General features: G+C 44.1%; 2 protein-coding genes across 5 annotated transcripts in view; both read right to left on the bottom strand.

Annotated features, from left to right (window-relative positions):
* Window positions 1-131: 131 nt before the first annotated feature.
* Window positions 132-2,422, bottom strand: LOC136942505 (uncharacterized). 2 transcript variants are annotated; one of them, XM_067235420.1, is made up of 3 exons: window positions 2,163-2,422; window positions 798-1,880; window positions 132-679 (listed from the first exon to the last, which is right to left on the bottom strand). In XM_067235420.1, exons 2-3 carry the CDS (start codon window positions 1,474-1,476, stop codon window positions 573-575), a joined length of 786 nt encoding a protein of 261 aa, XP_067091521.1. In that variant the 5' UTR covers window positions 1,477-1,880; window positions 2,163-2,422; the 3' UTR covers window positions 132-572. The 2 variants fall into 2 exon arrangements, with proteins under 2 accessions (XP_067091521.1, XP_067091522.1); XM_067235421.1 differs by having other exon boundaries at window positions 798-1,485.
* Window positions 2,423-7,495: 5,073 nt separating this feature from the next.
* Window positions 7,496-26,463, bottom strand: part of slc1a2b (solute carrier family 1 member 2b) — a 30,127-nt gene continuing 11,159 nt past the window's right edge. The window contains exons 1-10 of one of the 3 annotated variants that reach the window (XM_067235419.1): window positions 16,239-16,374; window positions 14,004-14,156; window positions 13,458-13,708; window positions 12,916-13,066; window positions 12,359-12,485; window positions 11,924-12,157; window positions 11,467-11,661; window positions 10,141-10,275; window positions 9,755-9,989; window positions 7,496-7,685 (exon numbers count right to left, since the gene is read on the bottom strand). In XM_067235419.1, coding sequence (XP_067091520.1) covers window positions 7,614-7,685; window positions 9,755-9,989; window positions 10,141-10,275; window positions 11,467-11,661; window positions 11,924-12,157; window positions 12,359-12,485; window positions 12,916-13,066; window positions 13,458-13,708; window positions 14,004-14,156; window positions 16,239-16,368 — 1,683 coding nt within the window. In that variant the 5' untranslated portion in view covers window positions 16,369-16,374 and the 3' untranslated portion in view covers window positions 7,496-7,613. Of the gene's footprint in view, window positions 7,686-9,715; window positions 9,990-10,140; window positions 10,276-11,466; window positions 11,662-11,923; window positions 12,158-12,358; window positions 12,486-12,915; window positions 13,067-13,457; window positions 13,709-14,003; window positions 14,157-16,238; window positions 16,379-26,463 lie in introns of those variants that run through there. The other 2 variants (XM_067235418.1, XM_067235417.1) reach the window with 2 other exon arrangements.

Here is a 26,463-nt window from a genome sequence, read left to right as displayed (position 1 = left end):
GAAGTACGGTTGCCATGGTATCCGGGTCATGATGCAAGAACATTTGAACCCAGGAAAGACAAAGACGGCAGACGGCCATTTTGAGAATTGAGAAAGGGACATTTCCAGTATTACAAATATCTACACAAATGAACCAAAATTTTCATTTATTTATTTAGCAGATGCTGTTATCCCTAGCAAAGTACACAAGAGCATATAGCCATAGAGCAGTCATAGAGATGATAAACAAGCACTGGAGGTATACAGTTATATAGTACTATAAGAGTACTACAGTAATTGTACATGATATATGGTAGTTTTAAAAGTATGTAATAGTTATATATAGCATAGATACGAGTGACGTATATGTAGGTATTGCATATTGTGCCCTTACATAGTGATATAATGCAACATGTGTGACAAAGATTAATTCACTGAATAGTATGTGTTTAACCAACCCAAAATAGCTCAAATACTCAAGTATCATTGATACTGTATTAGTATGGTCTACTCAGGATTGACAGAATGATATTAAAAGATATTATGTACATGTATGGCCATGCTGGTATCATTATACTTTATATTGGCTGTGTTCACTTAGGTATGACAGACTTCCTGCAAGCCCCATTTTTTATTTTTGTGAACTGCATTGCCCCATTTAGACCACTCATTGATTCCTCCATCGCTTTCTTCCTGTCTTCTGTGGAAAAAAAATATTATCAGGACAAATATGTTAGACATATGTTAGATATTTCTCTATTATATGAGATATAAAAGTGAAGCACAGATATGGAAAGAACATTAAGGCTGATACTCACCAAAATGTTTGTGTAAATGGTAATGTCCTGTCTCTCTGGATCTGCAGACAGAATTCTCCTTGGTCTCCCCACAACAGGCATACCTGCCGTTTAGGTAAGCCTGCTTGTGGTTGATAATGGTCTCAAACTCGTACTCCAGAGAGTTAGCATTCACCTGGGCCACAAGCTCCATGCAGTGCATTTTTCCATCATCGCCTTTGATGTACTTAGACCTTCCCAGCAGTGTCCCGTAGTTTTCATAGAGCACCACAGTCTGCCATTCATAGGTGATGTCATCAGTCCCCAGGAGGTGAGACACCTCGTGGATGAGGGTTCCTGGCTTGGAATCTTCACACAGGTTGTCTGGGGCACTCCAGAAAAGCTCACACAAATACACATTGTTGTCTATCGGTATCACACGTGGTCTGACGTAGGCAAATACATCGTTGTACTCACGGCCTGTGTCCTGTCTGAACTGGATCTCCTTCATGATCTTCAGCAGGTCTGTGAGAAGCTTCTCTGTAGGGATGCAGCAGAACGTATAGGGGTCCACAGGGTCCGCGCAGGAGTAGCGGTAACTGACAGGAAAGCCATAGAACTTCTTCTCCAGAGCGTCCTGCAATATCTCTATGGTGGCCCTCCTGGTCTGCTCTGCTATCTCCAGCCTCTCCCCACTCAACTCAGAGACGTAATCAGACATCTCGTGGCCCTAAAAGAAGATTTAGACAAAATGTTCATGTTCAGATATAGCTTGGCTAGTTTGGCTTCAGTGGAAGGTGCAGCTCTGGGTGTTTCTGTCTGGTTTCTTTCAATCGCTCTCTCTCCTTCTCAATCATGTTCGCCCTTAATGCATGTTGTCCATTTGGATATAACAGGCTCCGGAGAAGAACACACCATCACTCATATCTGTATCTTTCCACATCCAATAACTACAATCCAGTCCCGCACTTGATTCCCATCTGCAAATGTCAAGATAATGTACTGTACGCCTGACACCAGTCAATACACAAATTACATGTGCCTGTTCAATTTTCTCCACATCTGATCATTCTTCCTCATTCTTCATTTTCTCCCTTTTTAGAGACCAGTAGCCCTTCTTGAGTGCTGGAAAATGAAAGTAAACATGGGCGTGTCTTAGTGACTTATTATATTTCCTCAGGGCTTTTATGGTTGGCTTTTTACTCTGTATAACTCGAAACAACTATCATCTCAGTATGCCTGCGCCTCGTCCATTAATTGTATATAGGGGGACAAGTTATCCGTTATTTCTCAACGTGAGAAATGGTTGAAATGCGTTCGAAATGCAAGGTGTTGCGTGAGAAATAGCTGAAATACGAAATGAGTCTCACGGCGAATGCGTGAGACTTGGGAGCCCTGTTTACTAACCTTTAAAACAGGAGATATGAATACAGAATACTCGATGTAAACTTTGCTTCACCTAATCCAAACGGCGGGTCCTGCAAATTCCTCAGCCACGGTCGAAGAGCTCTCCACCATTTACTTTAAGATGGACTTCAAAATAAAAGTCCCTTTCTATTTGAAGTATTTTTTTAAATAAACATGAAACTACTTTACGTGACTGTTAATTTTGAGTGCATCACACCTGTCACATCTGCGAGGGTTTGACCCATAGACTGTGTATTGGACGCAGAAACATACCGGAAGACTCGTGAAACATACCGGAGTCTCGTGTTAAAGAAAGGGCGTTTTCCGTCCTGGGTTGGCATGACGGTGTGCAACACAGCAGTAGTTTTAAAATCATATTGTTTTGTGGTTCTACTGCTTTCCCCTCTTTGAATGTTATTTATTTATTACCTTAACTATTCTGTTTCAATATTAGTTGTTTGTTTTGTGGTTCTACGTTTAATATAGAAGGGGTAGATAGAGGTCCGTGAGCTAATGGTTAACACAATTTTTAGATTTAATGACGCAATTTCCAATGCCTTAGTCGCACAGAGGAAAATACCCGTTGAGGTATTCCTCACGGGTATTTCCCACTGTATGTGTATGTGGATACCTGAGAGGAAAGGGAAAGGGCAGTAATAATTACTGGGCATTAATTAGAGATCCACCACAGAGACAGCTCAAATTCAGCAAAAGGCTTCTGTAAATAATTAATATTTTGTCTGTACTGTGTTTGTGTGTCCCCTAAAGCAAATATGTACTTAATGTAACAGTCATCAGATAAGTCAAAATCCTTGTGTTTGTTTTACTGAAAGTAAAGACAGACCACATTTAGTTATGAATCCACGTTTATTAGTTATCATAATTGTATATGTACACCAAAGGTACAACACTTATTGATATGTATGAACATACTTTTATGGATACCACAGGTCTGGTAAAGAAAAGAAATCATGTATTTTTTGTCTTTATTTTGTTTTTCAATATTGTATCTTCCCCACATACTCTCTCCCCTTACATCGCAATGACAACAACATCTTTACAAAGAGGGACGTCTCTAAAAACGTAAAAGTGGGACAGGTAGGTTGGAATGGATGGAAAGAGGTTATCAGGTCTACTAAGGAGTTCTTAAGATAGACACGTCTGTTGAGGACAGACTTGAAGATATACTGGCTTGCCCTACAACCACTGGGCTAATCAATTTCCATTAGATTTCCATTCTATGTTCAGTGTATTTGTTTTTGTGTGTGTGTGTAGCAGGGTAGAAGTACAGCGCGAACATGATTAATTTGAATAAGTATGAAGAAAAAAGAGCTGGAAAGTGTATACTGATTTACTGTCACTGAGGTTCTCGTGATAGTGACTGAGGGGTATCATGGCACATTTGTATAGTGGAGAGAGTTGATAGAATCTAACTGTGACGTGAATGTTTGGTGTACAGTTAGGTATCCCTATCTTGCATCAGTAACACAAGGTGCATACAATACAAGACACAAGATGATACGTTTTGCTTCCTCTCCAATAGAGAGTCAAGATGGTTCTGGAAAGGAGATTTATGGCCTGAGGATTATTGTAATATATTGTAACAGGCTTTGCTCCAGACATTTGATTACATTTGATTCTGAAACCCTACTAATAGACTGTGCTAAAATGCATCAGTCTATTTTACATACTTGGTAAACTGGACCTTTTCCTTTCATGCAAACCTGATCACATTCCCTTTCCTAACAGTACATTGAACTCAGCACGTCATCCCTCCTGTCGTTAAATTGGAACTTTCCCTTCCTTTCTCTTGTTGCTTTCTCCTTTGCTTCAGAATCACTGTAATCTCTGGGACATTCTGCATTGCCATTGAACAGAGCAATTATATATATTTATGTACAATGAAAATGAATGCACATGACTTATATCTTCATTGAACAAACATTCAAAACGCTTACATTAGATAAAAAAAAAGATATTTATATATTGATGTGTGACAGGTAAGTGAGACAACTAGTTAACAGCTATTAGAAAATAAAAAAACAAGCAATTTAATACACATTTCCTTCTATACATTTGATCTATTCTAATTTTTTTCAGAACATAGATGATATATTTTCTAGAGGATTACATATACAATCACAGCAATGCGACTCTATTTCTACATACTGTTCCATGTCAACGCCCCCAAAACAAAACAAGAAAAACAAAGCATTTGTTACCTACAATATATACACAAAGTGCAAGGAGGCACTTCAATATCATGCTTTTAAGATAGTGATGCAAAAAATAATCATTTTCATGCTTCTAAAACTGTGAGTTTGAACATATAGTGGTCCAACACTCAATCCCCCATTGATGACACAATGGTTCTCTCCTTACTAGAGAGCTTCTTCCTGAAGGTCACAAGGTCAAAGGTCGGGCTTTGGGAGCCGTCTGGGCCAGGGCTGTGGTTTGCAGCTTACTGATTTCCTGTGATAATGTGGTGAATGCCGTGACCTTCCAGGTTTTGTGTTTTAGTGTGTATTTAACAAGTGCATGTATTCATTAATGTGTGTGTCTGAGGGTGAAATAAGTGCGTGAGTGTGCGCTTATTTGCGTGTCCATGAATGTGTGTGTGTGTGTGTGTGTGTGACTTTGTGTTTATATAATTAATCATGTCCATGCAGCTTGCACACCACCACAGTGTGCTGTGTTGTCAAGATGCACAGCTTGTAATCAAGCTCAAAAGCAACGTGGCATTGTTCTTTCTAAAGAAGTGTTCCGTGTTTTTAAAAGACAGTGCTGCTATAGAAATGTGTGTGTTAAGTTTTCTAGTGTTACTTTAATCAACATTATCATGATGCTCAAACTGGCTACACAGCTCTAAGTTTACATCGTCAAGGCAAGGATGTCATTGAGCAAAATTAACAAAACGACACAAGAGAGAAGGAAACAACACTGATAAACAAATGACATCCACACCTGCATCACAACTATTCTCACACAGACACATGCGCTCCAAGAAAAGGATTGGCAGATAGTGGACTAGCTTTGAGTGTCTGTGTGATTTTTATTTAAGCCATTTGGTTCCATGAGAGGGATAGATAGCTCACTACCTGAAAGCTGGCAAGTTTGGAACCGGTGTTTTAGGTGGCCGTTAGGCTGCTGTGTGTGTTGTGGCCCACTCTTGGTTGTCAAACGTACAGCTGCAGCATCCAGGGTCAGAAAGAACAGTCTTAAGCTCTGGTGTTTACGAGGCAATGGTTGTTTTATGTGAGGAAGAACCCACTTAAAGGCTGCATAAGAACTATGAGTACCCTTCCATGGTGTTGTACCTTCATCCAACCACTATTTGAGTTGGGGAATACTGTCCTTGTACCTGCTTTTTTTGTTGTTCAGTTTTTGTCAGCTGTCTGGTTGTTTTGTGCCACTTTTTCAAGTCTTAGAAAATACAGTACCAGTCAGAAGTGTGGACACATTGTCCTATTCAATTGAATGGGAAGGTATGTCCAAACTTCTGACTGGTACTAAATATGTTTGTGCTTAATAATAATAAAGGAAGGCCAAGGATAATTGAGACTGGAATGTTAAGCTTGTCAAACAACTGTGTGCTTATCTTCATAACAATATGTAATAAAAGTATAGATTACTTTTAAATAATTGAGTAGGGAAACTCCATCTTCATCATATAGGTGCAATATATACAATACTTTCTCTTTTAAAAATAATTAGCCAGTAAACAGTCAATTTGTTTATATTCAAAGCTTACGGATTCAAGTTGTGCACAAGAAAGGCGATCGTAAACAGGCTTTTTGAGAAGCTCTCATATGGAAGTAAACATTTTAGGGTTATGATATATTAAAATCAAACATGTCCTCCTTGCTGAAGAGTTGATGATAAGCCTGAGTATCCAATGTTTTACTTTATGGGGCTGTCTGCCTTACAGGGGCTCTTCAAAAATGTAATTATGTTAAGTCTGTAAGATCATTCAAAGGGTGGTGAATGCATGCATTTTGCTTGAAATTTGTTTCAATCTTACTATACCACAAGTGCTTTGTCAATGACTTTTTGTTCAAATGGCAATTTCTTTTTAAGTGCCAACAATTAATTTGTGCAATATTCTAATATTTGCTTGTCATAAATTGCAATAAAATTGTGCTATCTTCTTTTTATTTGGCCTCATATTATTATAAGTATTCAATCATAAAAACGAAAAAGGACATTCAAGAGACTCTGGTTTACCGTATTAACATCTGGGGATATTGTAGGATTCCCATTACAGTAGTTTATAATTATAAGTAGTCCAGTGCATGAACCAGGCAGGGTTCTCAGTTCCATAATGGCTCATTTTGAGGAGTTGAAACAAAGTAATGAGACACCCACAGTTCAAGGGTTTAGGTAATGCATGGATTGTGCGCAATGTAGAAACCAAAAACACAGTACTGATCATGGAATAAAGTCATGGAGGCGTTTCAAAGGCCTCTGTGGGTTGATTGATTTCATGTCTGTTTGGTCCCAATAGGTAACTTGGTCCTGTTCTCATCAAAACTCATACACACATCCATTCACACAAACCACACAGATACAGCATGGCAACACTGAAAAATTACCTTCCCGTTACAGTAGACACAACCAAAAGACAAAAGGGCTCCATTATCATATGTGAATTGTGCTTGTGTTTTCCACAGAACGTGTGGTTGTAGAGTAAGCATCAGGATTCCCATCCTTGCCATGTGTCTCCAACTGTTACATCACCATGATGCACCCAAGGGGTTTGTGGGTAGCAAAGACAATGGGATGTTTTACAAGGGGAAGGGAAGTTAGGAAGGGTCAAAGTGTACTTTGTCAGATAAAAGGGGCTCTGTGGTTGAGCAGCTGCCTATTGCTGTGCCATTGGTGCTAGTAATGACAAGCTTGTGACGTACTGTAGTGACGTTTAACACAGGGAACCTGTCAGTCTTCCATGACTCCATAACAATTATTCTCAATCATCTTCTGTCACTCGAGCGACAGGTTGCCTGGATCAAACTGAAACCTACCGCCTGAATGACTGCTGTTTCTGTACTGTTTACCATTACATTAACCCTCCCGCCAGGCTATGAAAGCACTGGCTCTGTAGAAACAGACAGCATATTTATAGGAATAATTTAAGTAACAGTTTGTTCTCTCTTCACTCCCTCCCAAGCCTTGATGTCCATTGTGCAAGTGTTTGCTACATAGCACATTATAATACTCTAACAGGCTAAACATACCTCTGTTATCATCTCACTCTTAAGTGAATTAGTATTAGTTGTCTCAGTCAGTCAGATAGACGGTTAGAAACACTTTAAAAGGGACTCTTAAAATAAAATAAAAAACTACATAAAAAAACATTAGTAGTTCTGTTTGCGTGTTTTTTTTGTTTTTTTTTCCCACTCATTTTTTCACTGGATAGGAAAGCTTGTGGAGCTGGGGATCTGTGTGCTGGCATTATTCACGTTTCCATGGTTCCTCCTCAACAAGCGTGCACTCCGCAGCAGAGCCGTTTGTGGCCGAGGTTACCTGCAAGCAGTTAGCAGCACATCTGAACACAGGCTCCACAGCACAGACACAATGCATGCTTCATGCTCTCCATAGTTTGAAGCAATGCCAGCATACTGTAGATAGACTCAGTGGTCTAATTACACAACACATATGGAAGGATTAGGGAGACCTCGACAGTCACGGATGACCATGCGTGCGGTGGCTTGGAGGTCTTAAGAATGAGCACTGGCACATTTTACCTGAGGAACCATATACATACAGCCACAATGTCAATGCGCACTGGCAACACATACAACTGGTAAAAAGAAAATCATACAATTGCAAAAAAGATAACAAAGTAGAACAATTACAATCTGAGCTACGGTTTAGTCTGTACATGTTATTTGCAAGGCATTCTACAATGGTTTGCATCTTTGGGTGAATGTTAGGGTTATACTCTACAGCTAAAACATACCAGCAAAAATATTGTGCAAGGAAAGAAAAAAGAACACACTTTACATTAATGTTCTTCTCACAGTGTATTACACGAGTAATAATGTTGTGGAACAGTCTATAATGGCACACTATGATTTTGTATATGTAATATACAGTACATAAAAATGTACATATAAAAAACATTTTATAACTTAAATAGGTGAAAACCTATAATCTGCACCACAACATACAGTAACTGCCTATTAAGGTCGATCAGTGACATTGCTTATTTCACACTACTTACTCATGTAATCACACTGTAACAAGCACATTCATGTAAAGTGTACCTGGAAATATCAGCCGTAATACCATGTGTATCTGTAAATCACCATTAATGGATTGTCGAATTGGTCAGGAGCAGGTCTGTTGTGGACAGTTCACTAGTGCAAAGTCTTCTGTGTTGCTAGGCAACAGTCTTGATCCTCTGATAAATTAATGGGACCATGGAACCTTTCACACCCTGGCCTGCTGTTTTAAGAAATGCACAGCCTATATCCCCATGCATTGTAGTTCGAGCCACATGCACCATGGTTATTATGTAGAAACATTATTCAAATCAAGATAATGAGCTACACTGAGTAAGCTGCATCTATCATCTATTTTCACAAGGCACTTTTCTCACTATAGACATAAATAGCTGGTGTCAAAATACGTGGGCAAGTGACAGACTCCCCAGTATGGATGTGCCGCATTCATTCAGAATGGGATGTATGCAGTGCTAATTAGACACGCTAACACTCTTTCTGCATGTTTAAACAGCTCAGAAATAATGTGTGCTCTTAAATTGCAGCAGACGTAGAGTCAGGGAGCCATGTTGATCCGTAGGACAGTGAATGGAGAGACTCCATAGCGACGCTGTTTTCTCCTAATCCCTAAGACTGTTTGCTGTCCCTAACGCCGGTCAGAAAATATGTTTAACCATATATTTTGACATGGGTTTTGGGACAAGGGACTTGGCGGTGGAAACGAAACGTTCAGGGAAGGGTGACCAGGGCTAATGTTCTACTTCCCCAAGATTCTAGTCAGAATCACATGGCTTGGATTTCCTCTCTGATGCACTCCTATTCAAACCAAACCAGTTCCATGGGAGGAGATCAGGCACCTCACTGATGTTTATCCATGGTAAGATGGTAAGGTAGATATACCATGGACTATGAAATAATGGACTATGGTTGCAAGGAGTGGTGTTGGCTTATGTGGTATACTTGGTATATTTTGTAGCGTACTGTGGTGCCCCTGCAATTATAAAAAAGTCCTCTGGGATCAATTCAAGTCTTACCCTACTCTGATGTATTTGTAATGGACTATGGTCCATTATCCATTCTGATGGATTTGAATCCTTTTAGTTTTGAAATGTAGTTATGCTAAGGTGTTGGTAGGATGTGAACTAAAATTTCACTTACAGTAATACAGACAGACATGGCAAAAGGCTGCTTTTCTAGGCAACTGCACATTGAAATATATACACATATATTTTTGGTATTTTCCCTGTTTCTTCTTAAAATAATAGTGTATGTATTTACATTGGCATCTACACATGCAAACGAAACATGCAGTTCATGCGAAAGAGAGGGTTAAATAGAAGTCTCTACGTCCGTAAGCATTAGAGATACCTTGCACTCATCTACTACGACTGAATTTCGAGCGGCACTGACGCACTGGTTGGAGTTGTTTTCGTGGTGGTTCTTCATGTCGTCGTAGTACGACTGGGTCTTGTTCATCATCTCGATGTCGTCCGACTTGGCTGCGTGAGCGTCCAGCTCGTCCAGCTCGGCCTTGGACATGTGGTACACGATCCCCGCTCCGTAGGAGTCGCCCACGACGTTCACGGAGGTCCGGAAACGGTCCCTGTGTTTAGGGGGAAGGGAGGTGGACAGGCAGAGGACGCAGGTCTGAATGGAGGTGGTGAAAGGCAAAACCAACAAGGAAACACAAACGGTCGGATAATCGATGAAGATGGCACTGTCCGTGCTAAGGTCATGGTTGGGGTCAAACTCACAGGAGCCAGTCAACGGCCACCAGCAGACTGATGTCCTGGGTAGGCAGGCCCACTGCAGTCAAGATCAGCAGCATGGTGACCAGTCCAGCACTGGGAATACTGGCAGCGCCCACACTGGCCAGAGTGGCTGTCATACTAGAGAGAAACAACAAGGGAGCAGGGCTCAACTAAAGTCTCTTCACCAACACATTCCAGCATTCTAACTAGAACATTCTAACAACAAAAGGCAAAACACGGAAGGAAAAGAGTTCTTATGAGAGGGTTCTACAAACAATTGATCTCATTTGAACCCCTTTTATCTGACAGTGTAAACTATCAATACGTGAATTGAAATCTGAACAGGTTTACTCTGTATTGTGGCTTTGGGGTTAATCCTGCATGTGAAGTGAGATGTGGATGAGAGCCAACATCAGGGGAATACCTAATGGCCAATTTTTTATATGCCAGTTTAAGGACCGATGAAATGACAGACTAAAGGCCAAGGACTGCCTCAGTTAAATGAAGTGCCCTTGTGGATAATGAGTACAGACACTCACTGAAATGGTCCCTTAACTGACTGGCTGGCACTGTCATGATTTGCATTAAACTTGTCCTACTGGCACGTCCAAGTTACTGTGACTAAACACTGAAAATATATTGGGGAACTCTTGTGAAAGAAATTTTGGGCCTATGTACAATGAATGTGTTTTAGGAGAAGTTTACAGTTGGTTAAGAAGCTTGATACAATGAATGTTGATTCAACTCCATTTGGTAGAGATGCCATTTGCAGTTTTATGACACCTAACTAAGAGACGTGAAGTCTAAGAGACGGGAAGTCTGGGTGACCTGAGAGAGTTCTTGTCACCTGGGGGGAAGAGACAGTTGGTCTGAAGACAATGTGGATTCAACTGTATTGTTCTAAGGATTTAACCAATGACAGAAGAGATTTGGTATAACTGCATGTCTGTAGGATGGACCAATGACTTTTGAGAACTGTCGTATCTATAAAATGGTCTGTTGAAGAATGTTCTGGGGGGTTCAGGGCCATCAGCTGGGTAGTGCTGGTGGGCTGGATTCTCCCGGTTCCATTCTAGAATGCTAGATGGAGCTGTATGGAATTGTCTTTGTGTTATTGTCTTATGTTTGTGTGTTGATGATGTTATGTTGATAACGTTATTATGTTCAAATCTACGTCAAATAAACTCTGTACTTCACCCGAATTCAGCTTAAACGATTGATTCTCTCAAAAACTTCCACGACACTCTTCAATGTATTCACTTAGCAGAACCTTTTAAGGTGACATGGTGTTCTGCAGGTACATGTTTGGATTTACAGTGACAGCTTTACCTGACAGTGACAATCTGCCCAGCATCCAGGTGGATGCCGTTCATCTGGGCAATAAATATGGCCGCCACGGCCTCGTACAGGGCGGTTCCGTCCATGTTGATGGTGGCGCCGACGGGAAGCACGAAGCGGGTCACTCTCTTGTCAATGCCGAGGTTCTCCTCCAGGCAGCGGAAGGTGACGGGCAGTGTCCCAGCACTACGGGAAGGCGAGTCACAGACAGTAAGGACCCTGTAAGGACTGACTTACCAGCGGTGACCCTCTCTGAATGAGACAACTGCATGAAATAATTCCGTTTTCAAACTAATCTCAGACGTCGACTCGTCAACTCAATCGAATCAAACCAGTCGGATTTGACGAATCAACTAACCCCTTCAAATCCGGTGACACAAATCAATGAGCCAATCACATTCAGATTTGAACAAATCAACGAATCAATCAACCGTCGAGTGTTCCTGACCTGGAGGCAGTTCCCAGGGCTGTAATCCAGGCCTGGAAGATGCCCATGAAGAAGGTGAAAGGGTTTTTCCTGGTGATTGCAAAGTAGATGCTGGGAAGGAAGATGACACCGTGGATGAGGAGGCCCACGATGACAGTCACCATGTACATGCCCAGCTGCCTTGCCACCGTCTCTAGGTCGTCAATGGAGATGATCTTGCCACAGATCAGACAGGCGATACCGAAGGGAGAGTACCTGGGGAAGAGGGGAGAAGAGAGGCTCAGATATCCGTACTAAAAACTCGCTCTGAGTTTCTCATTTTCAAATGAGTGACCTCTTGGTATTTCCTATAACATTCATGAAAACTTGAATCCGTCGATCTATATGAGACATTTGGTGGCTCACTGAAGTCCATATTTATAGAGTGAAGGTGTCCAGGGGATATCTTTTACTGACCACATGATCATGATGACGATCTTCATCACTATCTCGTTGAGGATGTTGAAGAACTCCAGCATCAGCTTGGCTCTCTCGCCCATCTTCCCCATGCAGATACCGAAGGCAATGAAGAATCCAATAAGACCTGACAATCACACAATCAGACTCCATCAGAGAGGAGGATGGCCCTGATTCTAGGTTAAATCAAAGGTTACGATAAGCGTTATCCAAATAGGTCAATCGGACTAATACGACAAGGAGAAAAGCGTAGAAAGGGAATTCATGTAAAATGTCGACAGAGCAAAGTGCACTGACATGTCTGAGGACAGAGTTTCTGCATGCAGCAGCACTCAGGACATACTGCATGCTTCCACCAACTTCCTGACGGACAACCACCTCGTCCTGAACCTCGTCCCTTCTACCAGCCCACCAACCTACCCAATCTACCAGCCTTTCAGCCTACCAACCTACCCACATACCAATCTAACAGCCCACCAGCCTACCAGCATACCAACTCTATCAGCCTACCTGCATATCAGCCTTCATCCTCCCAGCCTACAAGCCAACCAGCCTACCTAAGACGTTCATGCCACTCTTGAACTGCAGAGTTTTCTTGATGATGAACTCTGGTTCCTTGGTGATGTTAGCCAGCAGACCCTCCACAGTAGTGGTGGCGTTGACGTCCTCCACAATGACCTTCTCCACCTTCTTAGTCACCGTTTGGATCTGAGAGACGACAACACAACTCACAATTAGTGAAAATATTGTAAGATGTAGGTTGTCTTAGAATGTCTTCGAATTATACCCAATTCCGATTCAGGAAGATATTATGAATGGTGTCCCTAAAAACACATTGAAAACATAGAGTGATGAAGGAGAGAGAGAGAGAGAGAGAGAGAGAGAGAGAGTGCTTCATCTGTGTTCAGAGTTGGGAGGTTGGGGCAGAGTGAAGCTGTTAGCTGTAATTACAGGTGAGAGAAAATTGTAGTAGCTAATTAGCACTGCATTCTAAATGAACATCCTCCATACTGGGACCGGGTCTAACAGTCAGGTGGTATTTTGACACCAGCTACAGTATTAACGGGAGCTTCCGAAGGTATGGAACAGGACTCCTTACCTGCTGGAAGCAAGCCTGGACAAGGTTCTCTGGGAACAGGTTCCTGATGAGGTCGAAGAAGGCATCCAGGCTGGAGACATCGTCGTTCTTGTGTCCCTCTCCCAGCTTCTCCTTCAGCTTAGGGTCGCCAGGGTGAATAATCAGGACTAGGATGACCCCCAGCACAGCAGCGATGATGGTGGTGGACATGTAGTAGACCATAGCCCTGGTGCCCAGGCGACCGCTGGACTTGGCGTCCAAACCAGCCAGACCTGCCACATCAAGCATCGGTTAACATTCACCGCTTCCTTTCTGCTTGTGGGATGATGGGAAGGGGTGTGTTTGTGTGTTTGGTGTAAATACTGTTTGCAGCAGATATTATCACACACAAACATTGATCATTACATTACTGAGTAACTGTGACAATATTGGTTCACGCTTGGATGTGCCCATCTGATAAGGCCACTTTGGAGAAAAAATAATCTGTGAATCATAATATCTCCTCTAGGTTCCATAGTCCAGATACATCTATGTATTGCTGTGAGAATGTGGGGCCCAGCTGGGTACCTGTGATTAAACTGGAGATGATCAGAGGGAGAATCAACATCTTCAGCATCCTCATCAGTATGTCTCCAGGGAAGGCAATCACCATGACGATGTCCGGGTGGATGGGAGAGGCGACACGAAGCAGCATCCCAGACACAGCCCCCAGAATCACACCTGGAGAGAGAGAGAGAGAGAGGGGGGGGGGGGGTGGTGAGCGTGAGGGAGAGGGGGAAGGATCAGAGGAACCAAAATAACAGAACTCAGTTTGTGAAATATCTAAAATACCTAAAAGGAAGGGGAGTCGGCACCTCAAACAATGTAGAATACGACAGACATACACATCGGAACATTCAGAGAGAAGGAATCATTTTGGACCACTTGAGGTTGTTCTTTTTAGATTGGGGAAAGGAAAACATGCCCACCACAAAAATCTTTGTAAAGAGAACAATCTGTTTAGGACGTCATTCTCACACCCAGAGGACATTTGCAGAAAATGACAATTAGTCTTAAGCAAGTAGTTGCTGTGGAAAATGGTTCATGGGATGATGAATAAATAAAGCAAACGTTTTCCCTCCTTAAGCCAATCGTTTGTGATGCTTTGTGGCTTATTAATGAATCCAGCAGACTGGGGTTGGGGAAGCCTGCTGATGCTTAGATGACAGTGGGAGGGGATATACACAGGAACATGGTGTGAGGAAGAAGCTTGTGGAGGATTAGCACAGATCTCTTTGAAGAGAGATATAAAGAGGGAGAGAGAGGGAGACACAGAGAGACAACTCCACATAAAATCTAACCTAAAAATATCAAAGGATCGCTATTCTCTATGGGAAAACAGCAGGTTTCCTAGGAAAGAGTCAGATAAAATATGTCATCTCTTCCCACTTATAAGAAATGAGAGTTCCGGAAAAAAGTCCCCCGCAAACCTCAATGCTATTCTTAACCTTACCTGGCTTACCTTGGTAGGCAAAAAGTGACGTTTTAATTACTATCAACTAGACCTTTCACCTCATCTTCACTTTATGTCAATTCTACTCATTGACTGGATCCCAACTCCAAATATCCTGGAAAGAGATATTTGGAGTTGGGAGGAAAGACCACAGAATCAACCTACCCCTATCCCTGCCCTGCCCTGACCCTGGCCCTCCTCCCCCTGGACTCCCTCGGGCCCGTAAACAGATCTGACCCCTGTTTGCTCCAGCCCCCCTGCAGCCATGTCTGCACACTGGCCCTGTGGTCTGTCTTTGTGACGAGCCAGACACAGCGAGGCTCTGGCCCCTGAAACCCCCTCTGACCCCCCTGGAGGCTGTACTTCCTCTGCTACCACACAGCTGCCAGGGATCCCAGAGCATGATGAGGCTGCTGAACAACACCCGCTGGAGTCCAACTCTTTGCATCTTCCTCATGCATATTTGTTGTGCTCTTCTTTGGGTATTCCTCCACAAAGCTCCAGCTTCACACCATGCTTGTTCCTGCCTCGCGATCCCTGGGCAGTCCTCTCTCCCCCTACACCCTCTCCCCCTCTCCCCAGCATCCTGCCACCAACCCTCATGCCCCCCTCCCTGACTTCATCCTGTCACCACCAGCCCTCATCTCTCTCCGTGGCGTCGCCCCCCCAAATAAAGACACACAGAAATCCACAGCTGAGCTGCCCATGTACAATACTGTATGTAACACATAATGTACGTTGTCAGGGGTATTGAGTCATGCATTCTCTCCTCTCCTACCACCCCCACCCACAACACACAAACACCACAATCTTCCAGCTAATGCGAGTCTTCCTGCCCATGGGGCAGATGCAGATGGGTGTCAGCGAGAGGGCGCCAGGTGCTCCAGGGCTGGGGAAGGTCAGGGCCTACTGGCACCAGGTGTTCAGACTACGGCAGCACAAATGGCAGCTGTTCTCATTGGAGCTGATCAGTTACATCAAAAAGAACATTTAGACAGCCCTTTGAACCTCTTCTTCTGTGGTAAGTGCCTGCGTTCGACTTGCCAGCTATGAGACTTCCCAATTAGAGCTGTGTATATTTCTGGGAGATATTGCGGGGTGTATTACAGGGTTAAAGATCAGGGACAGGAAAGGATAAGATAATTAAGATGACTAAAATGACTTAATGTAAGAGAAGGGGACAGAAAAGAGGAGAGGAGAAGAGAAAAAAAGAAAACGGAAGAGAGGAGATGACAAGAAAAGAGAAGAGGAGAAAGAGATGAGGAGAGACAATGTTGTGACCGCTGATAAGAGGTCGACGGACAACTGACCGAGCACGGTGAGCGTGAGCAGCAAGTTCTTGAACAACTTGGAGCAGAGGTTGGCACACTTGGACCTGGGCCTGGCCTCGATAGGCTCCAGGTGGCTCTCGTGCATCCTCACCTCCACTTGCTTAGGCATATTGTTGGAACTGCAGAGACAGAGAGAGGAAGGAGAGAGAGAGAGAGACAGGAAGAAGATTATTACATCCATATAGCATACTTTCAACCACATAACCTTTCATCTCATGTAAGCCAAATCTATGGACTTGAATTACATAATACACCACCACACCATATCTGAAAGATGTCAACATTGTGTAAGTAGTGATAAAAGACAATATGTTGACTTAACTGACTTACGTAAAATGAAAACTCTAAAACACACAGTTGGCTAATTTTTGGTGCCCCCTCAGGAGTTGGTTCCCTACGCACAGCGCGTAGTGCGCGTTATGGGAGCGACGGCACTGGCTACTAGACTACACAAACACTGTTTTTGACGTGATGTAACATAATATTTTGATCGAATGAGTTGCAATAAAGTACTCACATTAAGGAAAGTTAGGACTGCGTTCATAAAGTGATATAACATTTTAGTTGACATTGTCCAGGGCCCCTTAGATGTCATGTGCCCCTGGGCAAGTTCCCAGTTGCCCTAATGGTTAATCCGGCCTTGGTGACATGTATTTGAAAACAAAGTTCTGTTTGCACAGACATCATGCCCTCCTGTCGGACCATGTGAGACCATACTGTCAATACCTTAGATCATGTCTGCACATGACTGACTGATACATTCCCCAGCCATAAGTGAATCTTTTTTGGGCTATTAAGCTTTGCAACTACATTGCTCATGAAAAGCTGTTTCACCACACAATGTAGATTAGATTAGATTAAACTTTATTGTCACTGAACAGCACACAAAGTACAGTACAACACAATGCAGTTACATAAAAGGGAGGTTACATTAAACAATTTAGCTGTGTAGGATTTTAAAGCAGTTTCTGCACCCCTCACAGGCCAGATGAAGGCCCTTTGCTTCTAAATCCTGCAGTCCAGTTAGGAGCTTGAACAAATTAAAATAAATACACCTTTTAGAGACTTAAATCTAAAGGCTGGATTTAAATGTCATTAATGTCATATCTAAAAGTTAAAGATATCTCTCTAAATACAAAGAGAACATAATCTGTACAGGAAACAACTAGATCAAGACCACTGGAGATACTATAGACAATTCTCCTATGTTTCAGACAAAGAATCATGCATTTGGGTGGAGTAGACATACATGTCCTGAACAATAACTAACTATCGTTGTTCCCTTCTGTTTTAGTTCAGCGGTTTGTGACGTGTCATTTTTCAATGCATTTCTTAAATTAACTTCCTGATGAGACTGCTCCTTGTGGGTGACACACACACACACACACACAAACATAATACCACAGGAAATGTAGAAAGAATGGAGGAGGAATGGAGAAAGAAAAGAAACAGATGGAGGGAGGGAAGGAAGATTGGGGAATTGCAAAAGCGAGGCAGACAGAGAGGTTGTTTGACTTGTCTCCCTACACTTTTCTCTCTGGCGTAAACCCTGCCGTTGTTATGTTGCTTTGTGCTTATAATATCTGACAGCATAGCAGAAGCACAAGCCTTATGAGGTCTTAGACAGAAGAATGTGTCTGTCTTTCAGCTTGCAGTCAAACAGGCATGACAGAACAAGTGCTACTGGCTGTGCACTGCATGTACTAGGTGATTCACATGTGCTCCATTACTATAAGGGGATCCAAATGTACTTCCTCTGCACTTCCCAAGAAGTAACCAAGCAAATCCTAAATCATTTCTGGTTTACTGCATTCAAAGGGGAAACATTTTCTGTGCTTCATTTCAATTATTATATTAAGCACACACTAAACAAAGCGACAGTACAGAGGCAGATTTGAACCTGCAACCTTTCGATCTGAAGACAAGTGTTCTAACCCTCTATACTCCTCCATCAATTGTTGTGAGATGTGAAATTGTCTGCTCTGTTGCTTTTCAAGGCAGCTCGGTTCATTGAATGAGAATGAATGGAGGATGAAGAGGGTGTGAAAGAGGAAACAAAGTTTCAAAAGACTCTGACCTTCAGTACCACCCCCTTGGACTGAAGCAGCACGGTCACACACGCACACACGCACACACACACACACACACATACACAAGGGGTGCCAGGGCCTCTTGAAAGTCAGCATTAGTTAGTATTCAGTTAAATGACTTAATAGATCCATTATGACTTTGGATCTTTCAGAACAGTGGAGAAAAGAGGAGAGAGAACAAGAGGAAAAGGAGCTAGGCGCATTGGGAGACTCTATCCACAACCAGCATTCATGGGCTCTGTGTTGTTACTCAACAGCTCTGCAACTGCTCGCAGGACGAACACATACACACACACACAACCCACGCACATACAAACACACTCATTAAGGAACGTCTTCAGCAAGATCAAAATATGTAATGATGGAAGAAAACATGCAAACTCTCCAACGCACGCGACACACGCACACACACATCCTTTCTAATGATGATTCTGTCATGGTTCTAGAGAATGAGCACCTGGCCTGCTTCCAGGCACACAGATGGAGATCCCACTCCTCCCCATCACCTTGCCACCAATCGGGAGGGAGTACATGTTAACACCATGCACAGACTAGCATTAGTCATCCTCACGCTACCATGACAACACCCCTCCAGGATGTCCGAGAACAGCCTCTATTCATTAAATGGAGATCAAAAATAGACTATTTCGACTTCATCCGATTTCAGTTAATCTATGAATGTTGTTAATTGAATTTCATTTCTATTTAATTTCTTTCTATTTTTCTTCTATTTTAAGCACATGGGGGGAGGGGCGGCGGGGTGTACGTGGAGACGTCAAGGAGGCAGGAAATGACTTGCTGTGATTAACAGTGAATGGCTCTGCTCTAACACTGCATATCAATGATAGATGGCTCTAAAAATAAGCCCCAAAAAAACTTTCAGGAAATGAATGACAAATTGCAGTCTTATTTTAGGTATACGTATGTCGCCTTCATGCCAGTATATAGGAATGCTGCAAAGAGCACAGCAGATGCAACCATCCTGGTCTATCACTAGTGTTGACACGTGTCAGGACCTGTCAAAATTGGAGATGTTCCTAAGGGGACTGATCTCTCTGCATCCTTCACTCTCTCGCTCTGTCTCCTTTTCTGTATTCCTCTCTCTCTCTCTCTATCTCTCTCTCTCTCTCCCTCTCTCTCTCTCTCTCTCTCTCTCTCTCTCTCTCTCTCTCTCTCTCTCTCTCTCTTCTCCCCTTTTTCTCTCAACCCATTCCCCTGATCCTCCTTTTTCACGTTACTCTACTTTCTTTTCACTCTTCCTTCATTTTCCATTTATCTCTGACGTGCTCCTCTCTTCGAGCGTCCTCACCAGTCCTATATTTTCACTGTGCTTTCTCTCCCCCTCTTTCTCCCTCTCTCTCCCTCTTTCTCCCTCTCTCTTTCTCTCTCTTTCTCCCTCTCTCTGTCTCTCTCTTTCTCCTCTTCCGTCACCCTTTCTTCAGATCCTACCCACCCCCCTCCGCCACCACACTCTCTCTCACTCTCTAATCGGATTGGCTCATAAACCACTTAATCTCAGCCGAGGACACTGCCAGACTAATTCAATTGCAGATCACTTGAATAAATAATTGAATACCCCCAGTGCTACAGTGAAATGTGTGAATTCTAATAGCGACATGCACAGCGTATATTAAGGTGTAGTGAACCATGAATATTTCACATGAACCCCTAATTCTCTGCCACCTCTGTCAGCATACCACAGCGAAAAATGACGTCACCTCATCCAAGTGAACCAATGGATGTTTTATAATGGCAGATTGTGTACACCAACTACACTATATTGCCAAAAGTATTCACTCAGCTATCTAAATCATTGAATTCAGGTGCCCAAAGCAAGGGCCATAAAGACATGGATGAGCGAGTTTAGTGTGGAAGAACTTGACTGGCCTCGAGTCCTGACCTAACCCGATAGAACACATTTGGCATGAATTCGAGCGGAGACTGCGAGCCAGGCCGTCTCGTCCAACATCTGTCTGACCTCACAAATGCACTTCTGGAAGAATGGTCCAAAATTCCCATAAACACACTCCTAAACCTTGTGTAAAGCCTTCCTAGAAGAGTTGAAGCCGTTATAGCTGCAAAGGGTGGGCCGACATCGTATCCTATGGTTTAATAATGGGATGCCACTCATGTTCATATGCGTGTGAAGGCACACAAGCAAATCCTTTTGGCAATATAAATTAGTGTAAATAGGAGGGATACTTGAGAAGCACATTTAGAAATGGTATGACTGGCAGAGCAAGACTGAGCAATGCCAATGACTGAGCAAGCATCTACATGATGGACTGAGCAAGCATCTACATTAACTATTCACCTCATAAATACTTCCGCAAAGGCGTTTGCCAATATGCAAGTATGGACAAGTATAACTGTGACCACGAGAAGTGCATAACAATATCTTACTGTTAACTTTAACATATCACTACATATCATTTATCTACAACGTAATCAACAACTATCAAAAGGATTCAAGTAAAATAGCAATAAGTTATGTTGACAGGCACTTACTTCATCTTAGGTGTGATAGAGGTGAGGGCTATGCACAGTACATATAGTACTTTAGTTACTAAACCATCAGTCTTTGGCAAAGAGGAAGTACTGTAACAGGCAGATCAAGCAAACAGCCAAATCACAGAGACTCAATCACCGCCAGCAAAGTCAAAAAGACTAGATCCAGCCTCCGATCGTTTCGACTGGCTTCACTCAAACTCTGCTCTCGCTCACGGTTGGCCCGCTGCTCCTTCTGAGCGTTCACTCAGCAGCAAGTCGGCTCCACCCAGGAAGAACACCCAGGTCACAGCCACATCAGCCAGAGAGCCCTCGTCATCCCACCGTTCACAGACACAACCACACACACACAACCTCACAAACACACACATGCTTACACACCACACCGGGGGTGGAGGGAGGAGTCAACGGGCCGAGTTTAAGAGTAAAATCCCCCCGGGGGTCTCTTCATTCCATAGAGGAGGTAATCCCCCCCAGAACGCACGTTTCCAGTGTCAGACGTTCTCCACTGAGGGTGGAGGAGCTCGCAGCTGAGGTGTGCTGATGGATGCCCTCCGGCCTGTTTTTCTAGGTTGCCCGTGTCGACGGATCAGTAAAAGACTGTGTCCGTCATGACCACTTTGAAGACTTAGTGATGGAAAGGCTGTTGTTGGGGCTACAGGCGGATGGACAGATGATGGGGGTGATTGGTGGGGGTTGGGGCTGGGAGTGATCCTGACAGGAGGGTTTGTGGAGAACGTGTTCATGCTTTGGTATGATGTCACAGCATTGCCATGCTGTGGCACTGTGCAGCTTTTCTCCTACAATGGACTGGGTGTTGTTTGTTTATGAACAAAAATGTATGAATTTAAAGGCGTTTTACCTTCTTAAAACCACTATCTGCCTTTCATGCTATTGTGCATGTTATTGCCATCATCAGAATAATAATTATTACAGTATTTTTTCACAAAATTGCTAGTCTGTGATTGGCTGTGCTACAGCCATTACTGGTGTAGTAGGTTTGAACTCATGGTCAGGAAAGGTCCAAAGTCACAGTCTAGTCACAATATAACTATTCACAAATGAATAGTTAGATTAAAGTGGCAATGACCTTAATCCTATACATTCAATCTAGATCATCCAGATTATAAGAATAGAAGCATTATAAATCATTGCAGTGAATTATATGTGTTCATTCACTTTGTAATTTCCATTTATGAAAAGAGCCCAGTTTAACCATCAAACAACAGCTCGAGTCTGATCCATTGTGACAGTGACAAGGAATGAAATATCGACTCACTAACAAAAAGAAAATAGATTTATCTTTCCTTTTCAATCTCGAAACCGAAAGCACAAAAGTCTGGCATTTCATATCCGCTGGCGTCAAACTAGTGTCTCTCCTGCCTGTCAGCACCATGGGGCTTGACAACGTATGGACTTCGAGCACATTCTTCTCATTAAGGAAATGTGTTCGAAAGCTATTTCCTCTGCAAACAAACGGCCCAAAGGAACAACAAAAGCCAGAGGAATGCCATCACTGACAACCGAGGTTGTATCATGAGAAATCAGTCATCCCAAGTCCCTTGACATGTCATACTCTTTCACACAGCGCCCTGGAGAGGACAGGGACCGCTTGTGTGTGTTAGGGTTCGTGTGAGTGTTGTGTGTGTGTTTGTAATAGGGTTGGCAGAGGGTGGGGGTGGTGGAGGAGAGGGGGTTCTTGGGAGGTGGGCTTTGGGGGGTCACACCACCCTGTCTAAGCCAAATGAGGGGCCTTCGAGGGGAGGGCAGAGGCAGAGGCAGCCATCCCTACTCTTGGCGAGGACCATGTGAAGCTCTCTGCTTCCTCTCCCTTCCCTCTGAGGGGCTTTTGTCTCGCACGCAAACAGTGGCGGTGGCCCCAACTCGCCGGGCCAAGCGCCACGTCCAAATGGCAGGGGCCCGAAAGGGGTGGAGGGGGGGTGGGGGTGGTGGTGGGGTGGCAGTTGGAGGAGGGGGGGGGGGGGAGTGGGCTGTGGGGGGGGTGAGGGGTACGCGGGGTACAGGAGGGGGACCGCGGGGATGTCCAGAATGCCAGTCCATTCAGGCCGCTGATGTCATGCCTGTGCCCACCGTGGGAGAGCGGCGGAGAGGCCGGGGCGCCCCTTTCTCTTCCCCCCTCCACGGTCTCTTTTTCCGGGATGAATGAATCTTTGAGAAGCGGCAGTCCATTGTGTCCCATAATCGACGGCGATTATCCCGATTTTATGCTGCCTTCTCGGGGAGAGGAGGCTCCCTGAGTGCTGGCTTTGAGAGCCACCGCGATGCAACCAGGCCCCAGCCAGGTTGTCCTAGCAACGCAGCGCGGCTTAAAGGGAAGGGTAAGGAAGGGAGAAAGGAAGCTCACTGCTGCTAACGCACACACATGTACACACACAAATACACACTCACACACACTCATACACACACACACGCACAAACGGAGACTGTGAAGCTTGATAGATCTGAATCGGTGGACACATTCAATCCTTACTTTCACCAAATGAAGTATGAACTCAAAGACCAAAGAGTAATAGAGCCATCAAACACACCCAAAGAATCAACAGACAGCTTTTACGCAGTTTGTAAACCCCAGCACAGTTTCACGAACACTTTCCCACCCTCACGGCATGGGGAATGCTCCGATAGGTAACGCATCCCGGAATGACCCGGTTATCTGCTTCACAATCACAATCTTACGAAGGTTACTCCTTGACGACGATGTGTCTGCACAGGTCCTGCCTGGTTGGAATGCAGGCGATGCCCCAGAGAGAGAAAGAGAGAAAGAGAGAGAAAGAGAGAGAGAGAGAGGGGGAGAGAGAGGTGTGAAGGACCTGAAGTTACCCACTGCACTCCCACGGGGTTCTAACCCGTTCTCATGACCGGGGCCCACAATGCACCGTGAGGTAGAGATAACTGGAGCCGCGCCAGGCTCCGGATATCTCTGGCCCCTCGGGGGGCCCTTGCCCCCCCTCCCCTCCCCCACCAGCCACTTACCATGCAGTGGGAAGAGAAGGGATCACACCACACAGCCTGGCTGCCTGGGAGCTGTGAAAAAGCCCCCCCCCCTAATGAAGCTCTCAGCAATTACTTCAGGTTGCACCGCGCATAAAGAGTGGAAGATTTATTCTGCCAAGTGAAGAAAGGGAAACTTTGTTGATGCTCGAATCTCGATTAGGTATTCCGCGAATGGAGTTGGGGTAAATGCATCCAGTGTATGTAGCTAGTTGGAACCCATGTACGGCTTAGACTGCAGCCCCGTTACTGTGTCTTAGCTAGTTCTGGGGAATGACCATGACATGTGATGGTCTCCAGAGAGCTCTATACCAGACAGAACTTGACAGAACCAGACCGAACCAGAGAGAACCAGAGAGTACCAGATAGAACCAGAAAGAATCAGAGCGAACCAGATAGAGCCAGATAGAACCAGATAGAATTAGACAGAAACAAACAGAATCATTTTGTATTAATTTAATTAACACCAGACTGCTGATAGTTTGGAAAGTTGTGAGAATCTTGGTCTTTGACAGACAGGAGGCACATTTAAACTAATAAAACATATCTAAATCTGTCTATGGAGTGTGAGAGTGTGTGTGTGATAGTCTGTATCCATGTGTTAGACTGTGGGTGTATGTTTTTTGTTGTGTAGTTGTAGGTGTATGTGTTTCATTTTGTAGGTATGTGTTTGTGTAAGTCAAGCACTCAGACCATCTGAAACTTTAGAACTGGTGTTCAGCACCAAGGTCAGTAACACAGTCACGCATTCAGTCAGTCAATCAGCCAGCCAGCCCATCAGTTAGTCAGTCAGTCAGTCAGTGAGTCAGCCAGCAAGCCAGCCAGCCAGCCAGCCAACAGATACTTGCTTCTTGATTGGCAGTGATTAAAGGAGTCGCTGTTGTAAAAGGGAGTCAGGTGGCTGAGCGGTGAGGGAGTCGGGCTAGTAATCCGAAGGTTGCCAGTTCGATTCCCGGTCATGCAAACTGACGTTGTGTCCTTGGGCAAGGCACTTCACCCTACTTGCCTCGGGGGAATGTCCCTGTACTTACTGTAAGTCGCTCTGGATAAGAGCGTCTGCTAAATGACTAAAATGTAAATGTAAAATGTAAAAGCAACTGTCCTGCCACAGACCTTTTGATGACAGTCCACTTCACTGAGGGTGGTCCACACACACAATGATTCACAAAGTGTGTCTATGAGCACGTACACACACACACACACTTAAATTTCCTGTTGGAACGGATCACACACAGTAATTACAACCAGAAAACCCCATTGGGTTTGCTGCCAAATGATACAGACAAGCATTCAGCACACCCTTCAAACCACTTGTCGTAGAGAAAAGGGGGAAACCACAGGGATAAACATTCCCAGTGATACTGTATTTACAGTATGCTCAAAAAGCATTCCAATCTCCTCCCTGAGAGGGCCCAGTGTAGGGATGGACCGACCCAATGGGATGCTACTGTAACCCTTGCTCTGCATTCTCCATCACTTCCTGTTAGCGTAAAAAACACAACACAAGCCAGCATCATCGTCATTGGGCGATGCATGACCGGAGCGTCCAGCTCGCCTCAGCCTCCTGGTCCGCGAGAGTCTCATTGTTTGGCCCTCCTCTTTGTGTCAGTAATGAGCAAGTGATTAGAGAGGCTCCAGGGAGCCCTAAGGCCATGGTGGCTGTCTGCATACGTCTCTCAGATGTGAGCAGGTCCACTGTAATTATGTGTTAACAGCCTATTATGCTCTAGAGTGTTTGTCAGAGGAAGAGCTGGTCGATTCCCATTCACTCTGAGAATATGGAGACAGGGTGGCAGAGAGAGAGAGAGAGAGAGAGAGAGAGAGAGAGAGAGAGAGAGAGAGAGAGAGAGAGAGAGAGAGAGAGAGAGAGGGGGGGGGGGATATATGGAAGGAGGGAGTGGGAGGGAGAGAGAGGAGGGAAAGTGGGTGCTGAGAGGTTACTGGAGGGGACTGAACCCACCTAAGGATTCTCTCTCTCTTTCTCTCTCTTTCTCGCTCTTTCTCTCTGTTTCTCTTTCTCTCTCTCATTCTATCTGAATCTCACGCTTCTTCCTCTTTCACTCCATTATCATCCTATTCCAGTGTCAGGTTGAAGTTTTTGTTGGGCCCTACAAAGCCAGCATCGGGATCTGGCTGGTAGCCATCCAGCCTGTAACCATGGCCCCCCTCTTCACCCCGCCCTCATCCCACCCAGGAGATAAAAGGGATGCAGACAGGCGTTCAGCAGAGGAAAGAGGAGAATCTGGGATCTACAGGACTTCTTCTACACCTCCCACACCCTCTGGCTTATCAGGGGGACCTGGAGCCCAACACTACGGCTCCTTTCCTTTATCTCTGTCTCTCTCTCTGTCTCTCTCTATCTCCATTCACCTCTCACTCTCTTATCCATTCTCTCATTCCTTATCTCACCTCTCTATTTGATACCAAAGTATTAAGAACAAAGCGCATTAAACACAGCACATCAGTTGAACAGGGCTGGCATTAAGGCGGAGAGGAGGAGAGGGGAGGGGAAAGGGTGGAGCGAGTGAAGTGTAAAGGAGAGGCGAGTTAAAACGAGGCGTGGAGAAGCGTGGAGAGAAGAGGAGTTTTGATAG

The sequence above is a fragment of the Osmerus mordax genome, chromosome 4 (assembly GCF_038355195.1).
Source record: "Osmerus mordax isolate fOsmMor3 chromosome 4, fOsmMor3.pri, whole genome shotgun sequence".
NCBI lineage: Eukaryota > Metazoa > Chordata > Actinopteri > Osmeriformes > Osmeridae > Osmerus > Osmerus mordax.
Note: the sequence above shows the minus strand (reverse complement) of the source record. Positions and strands in the feature narration are given on the sequence as shown.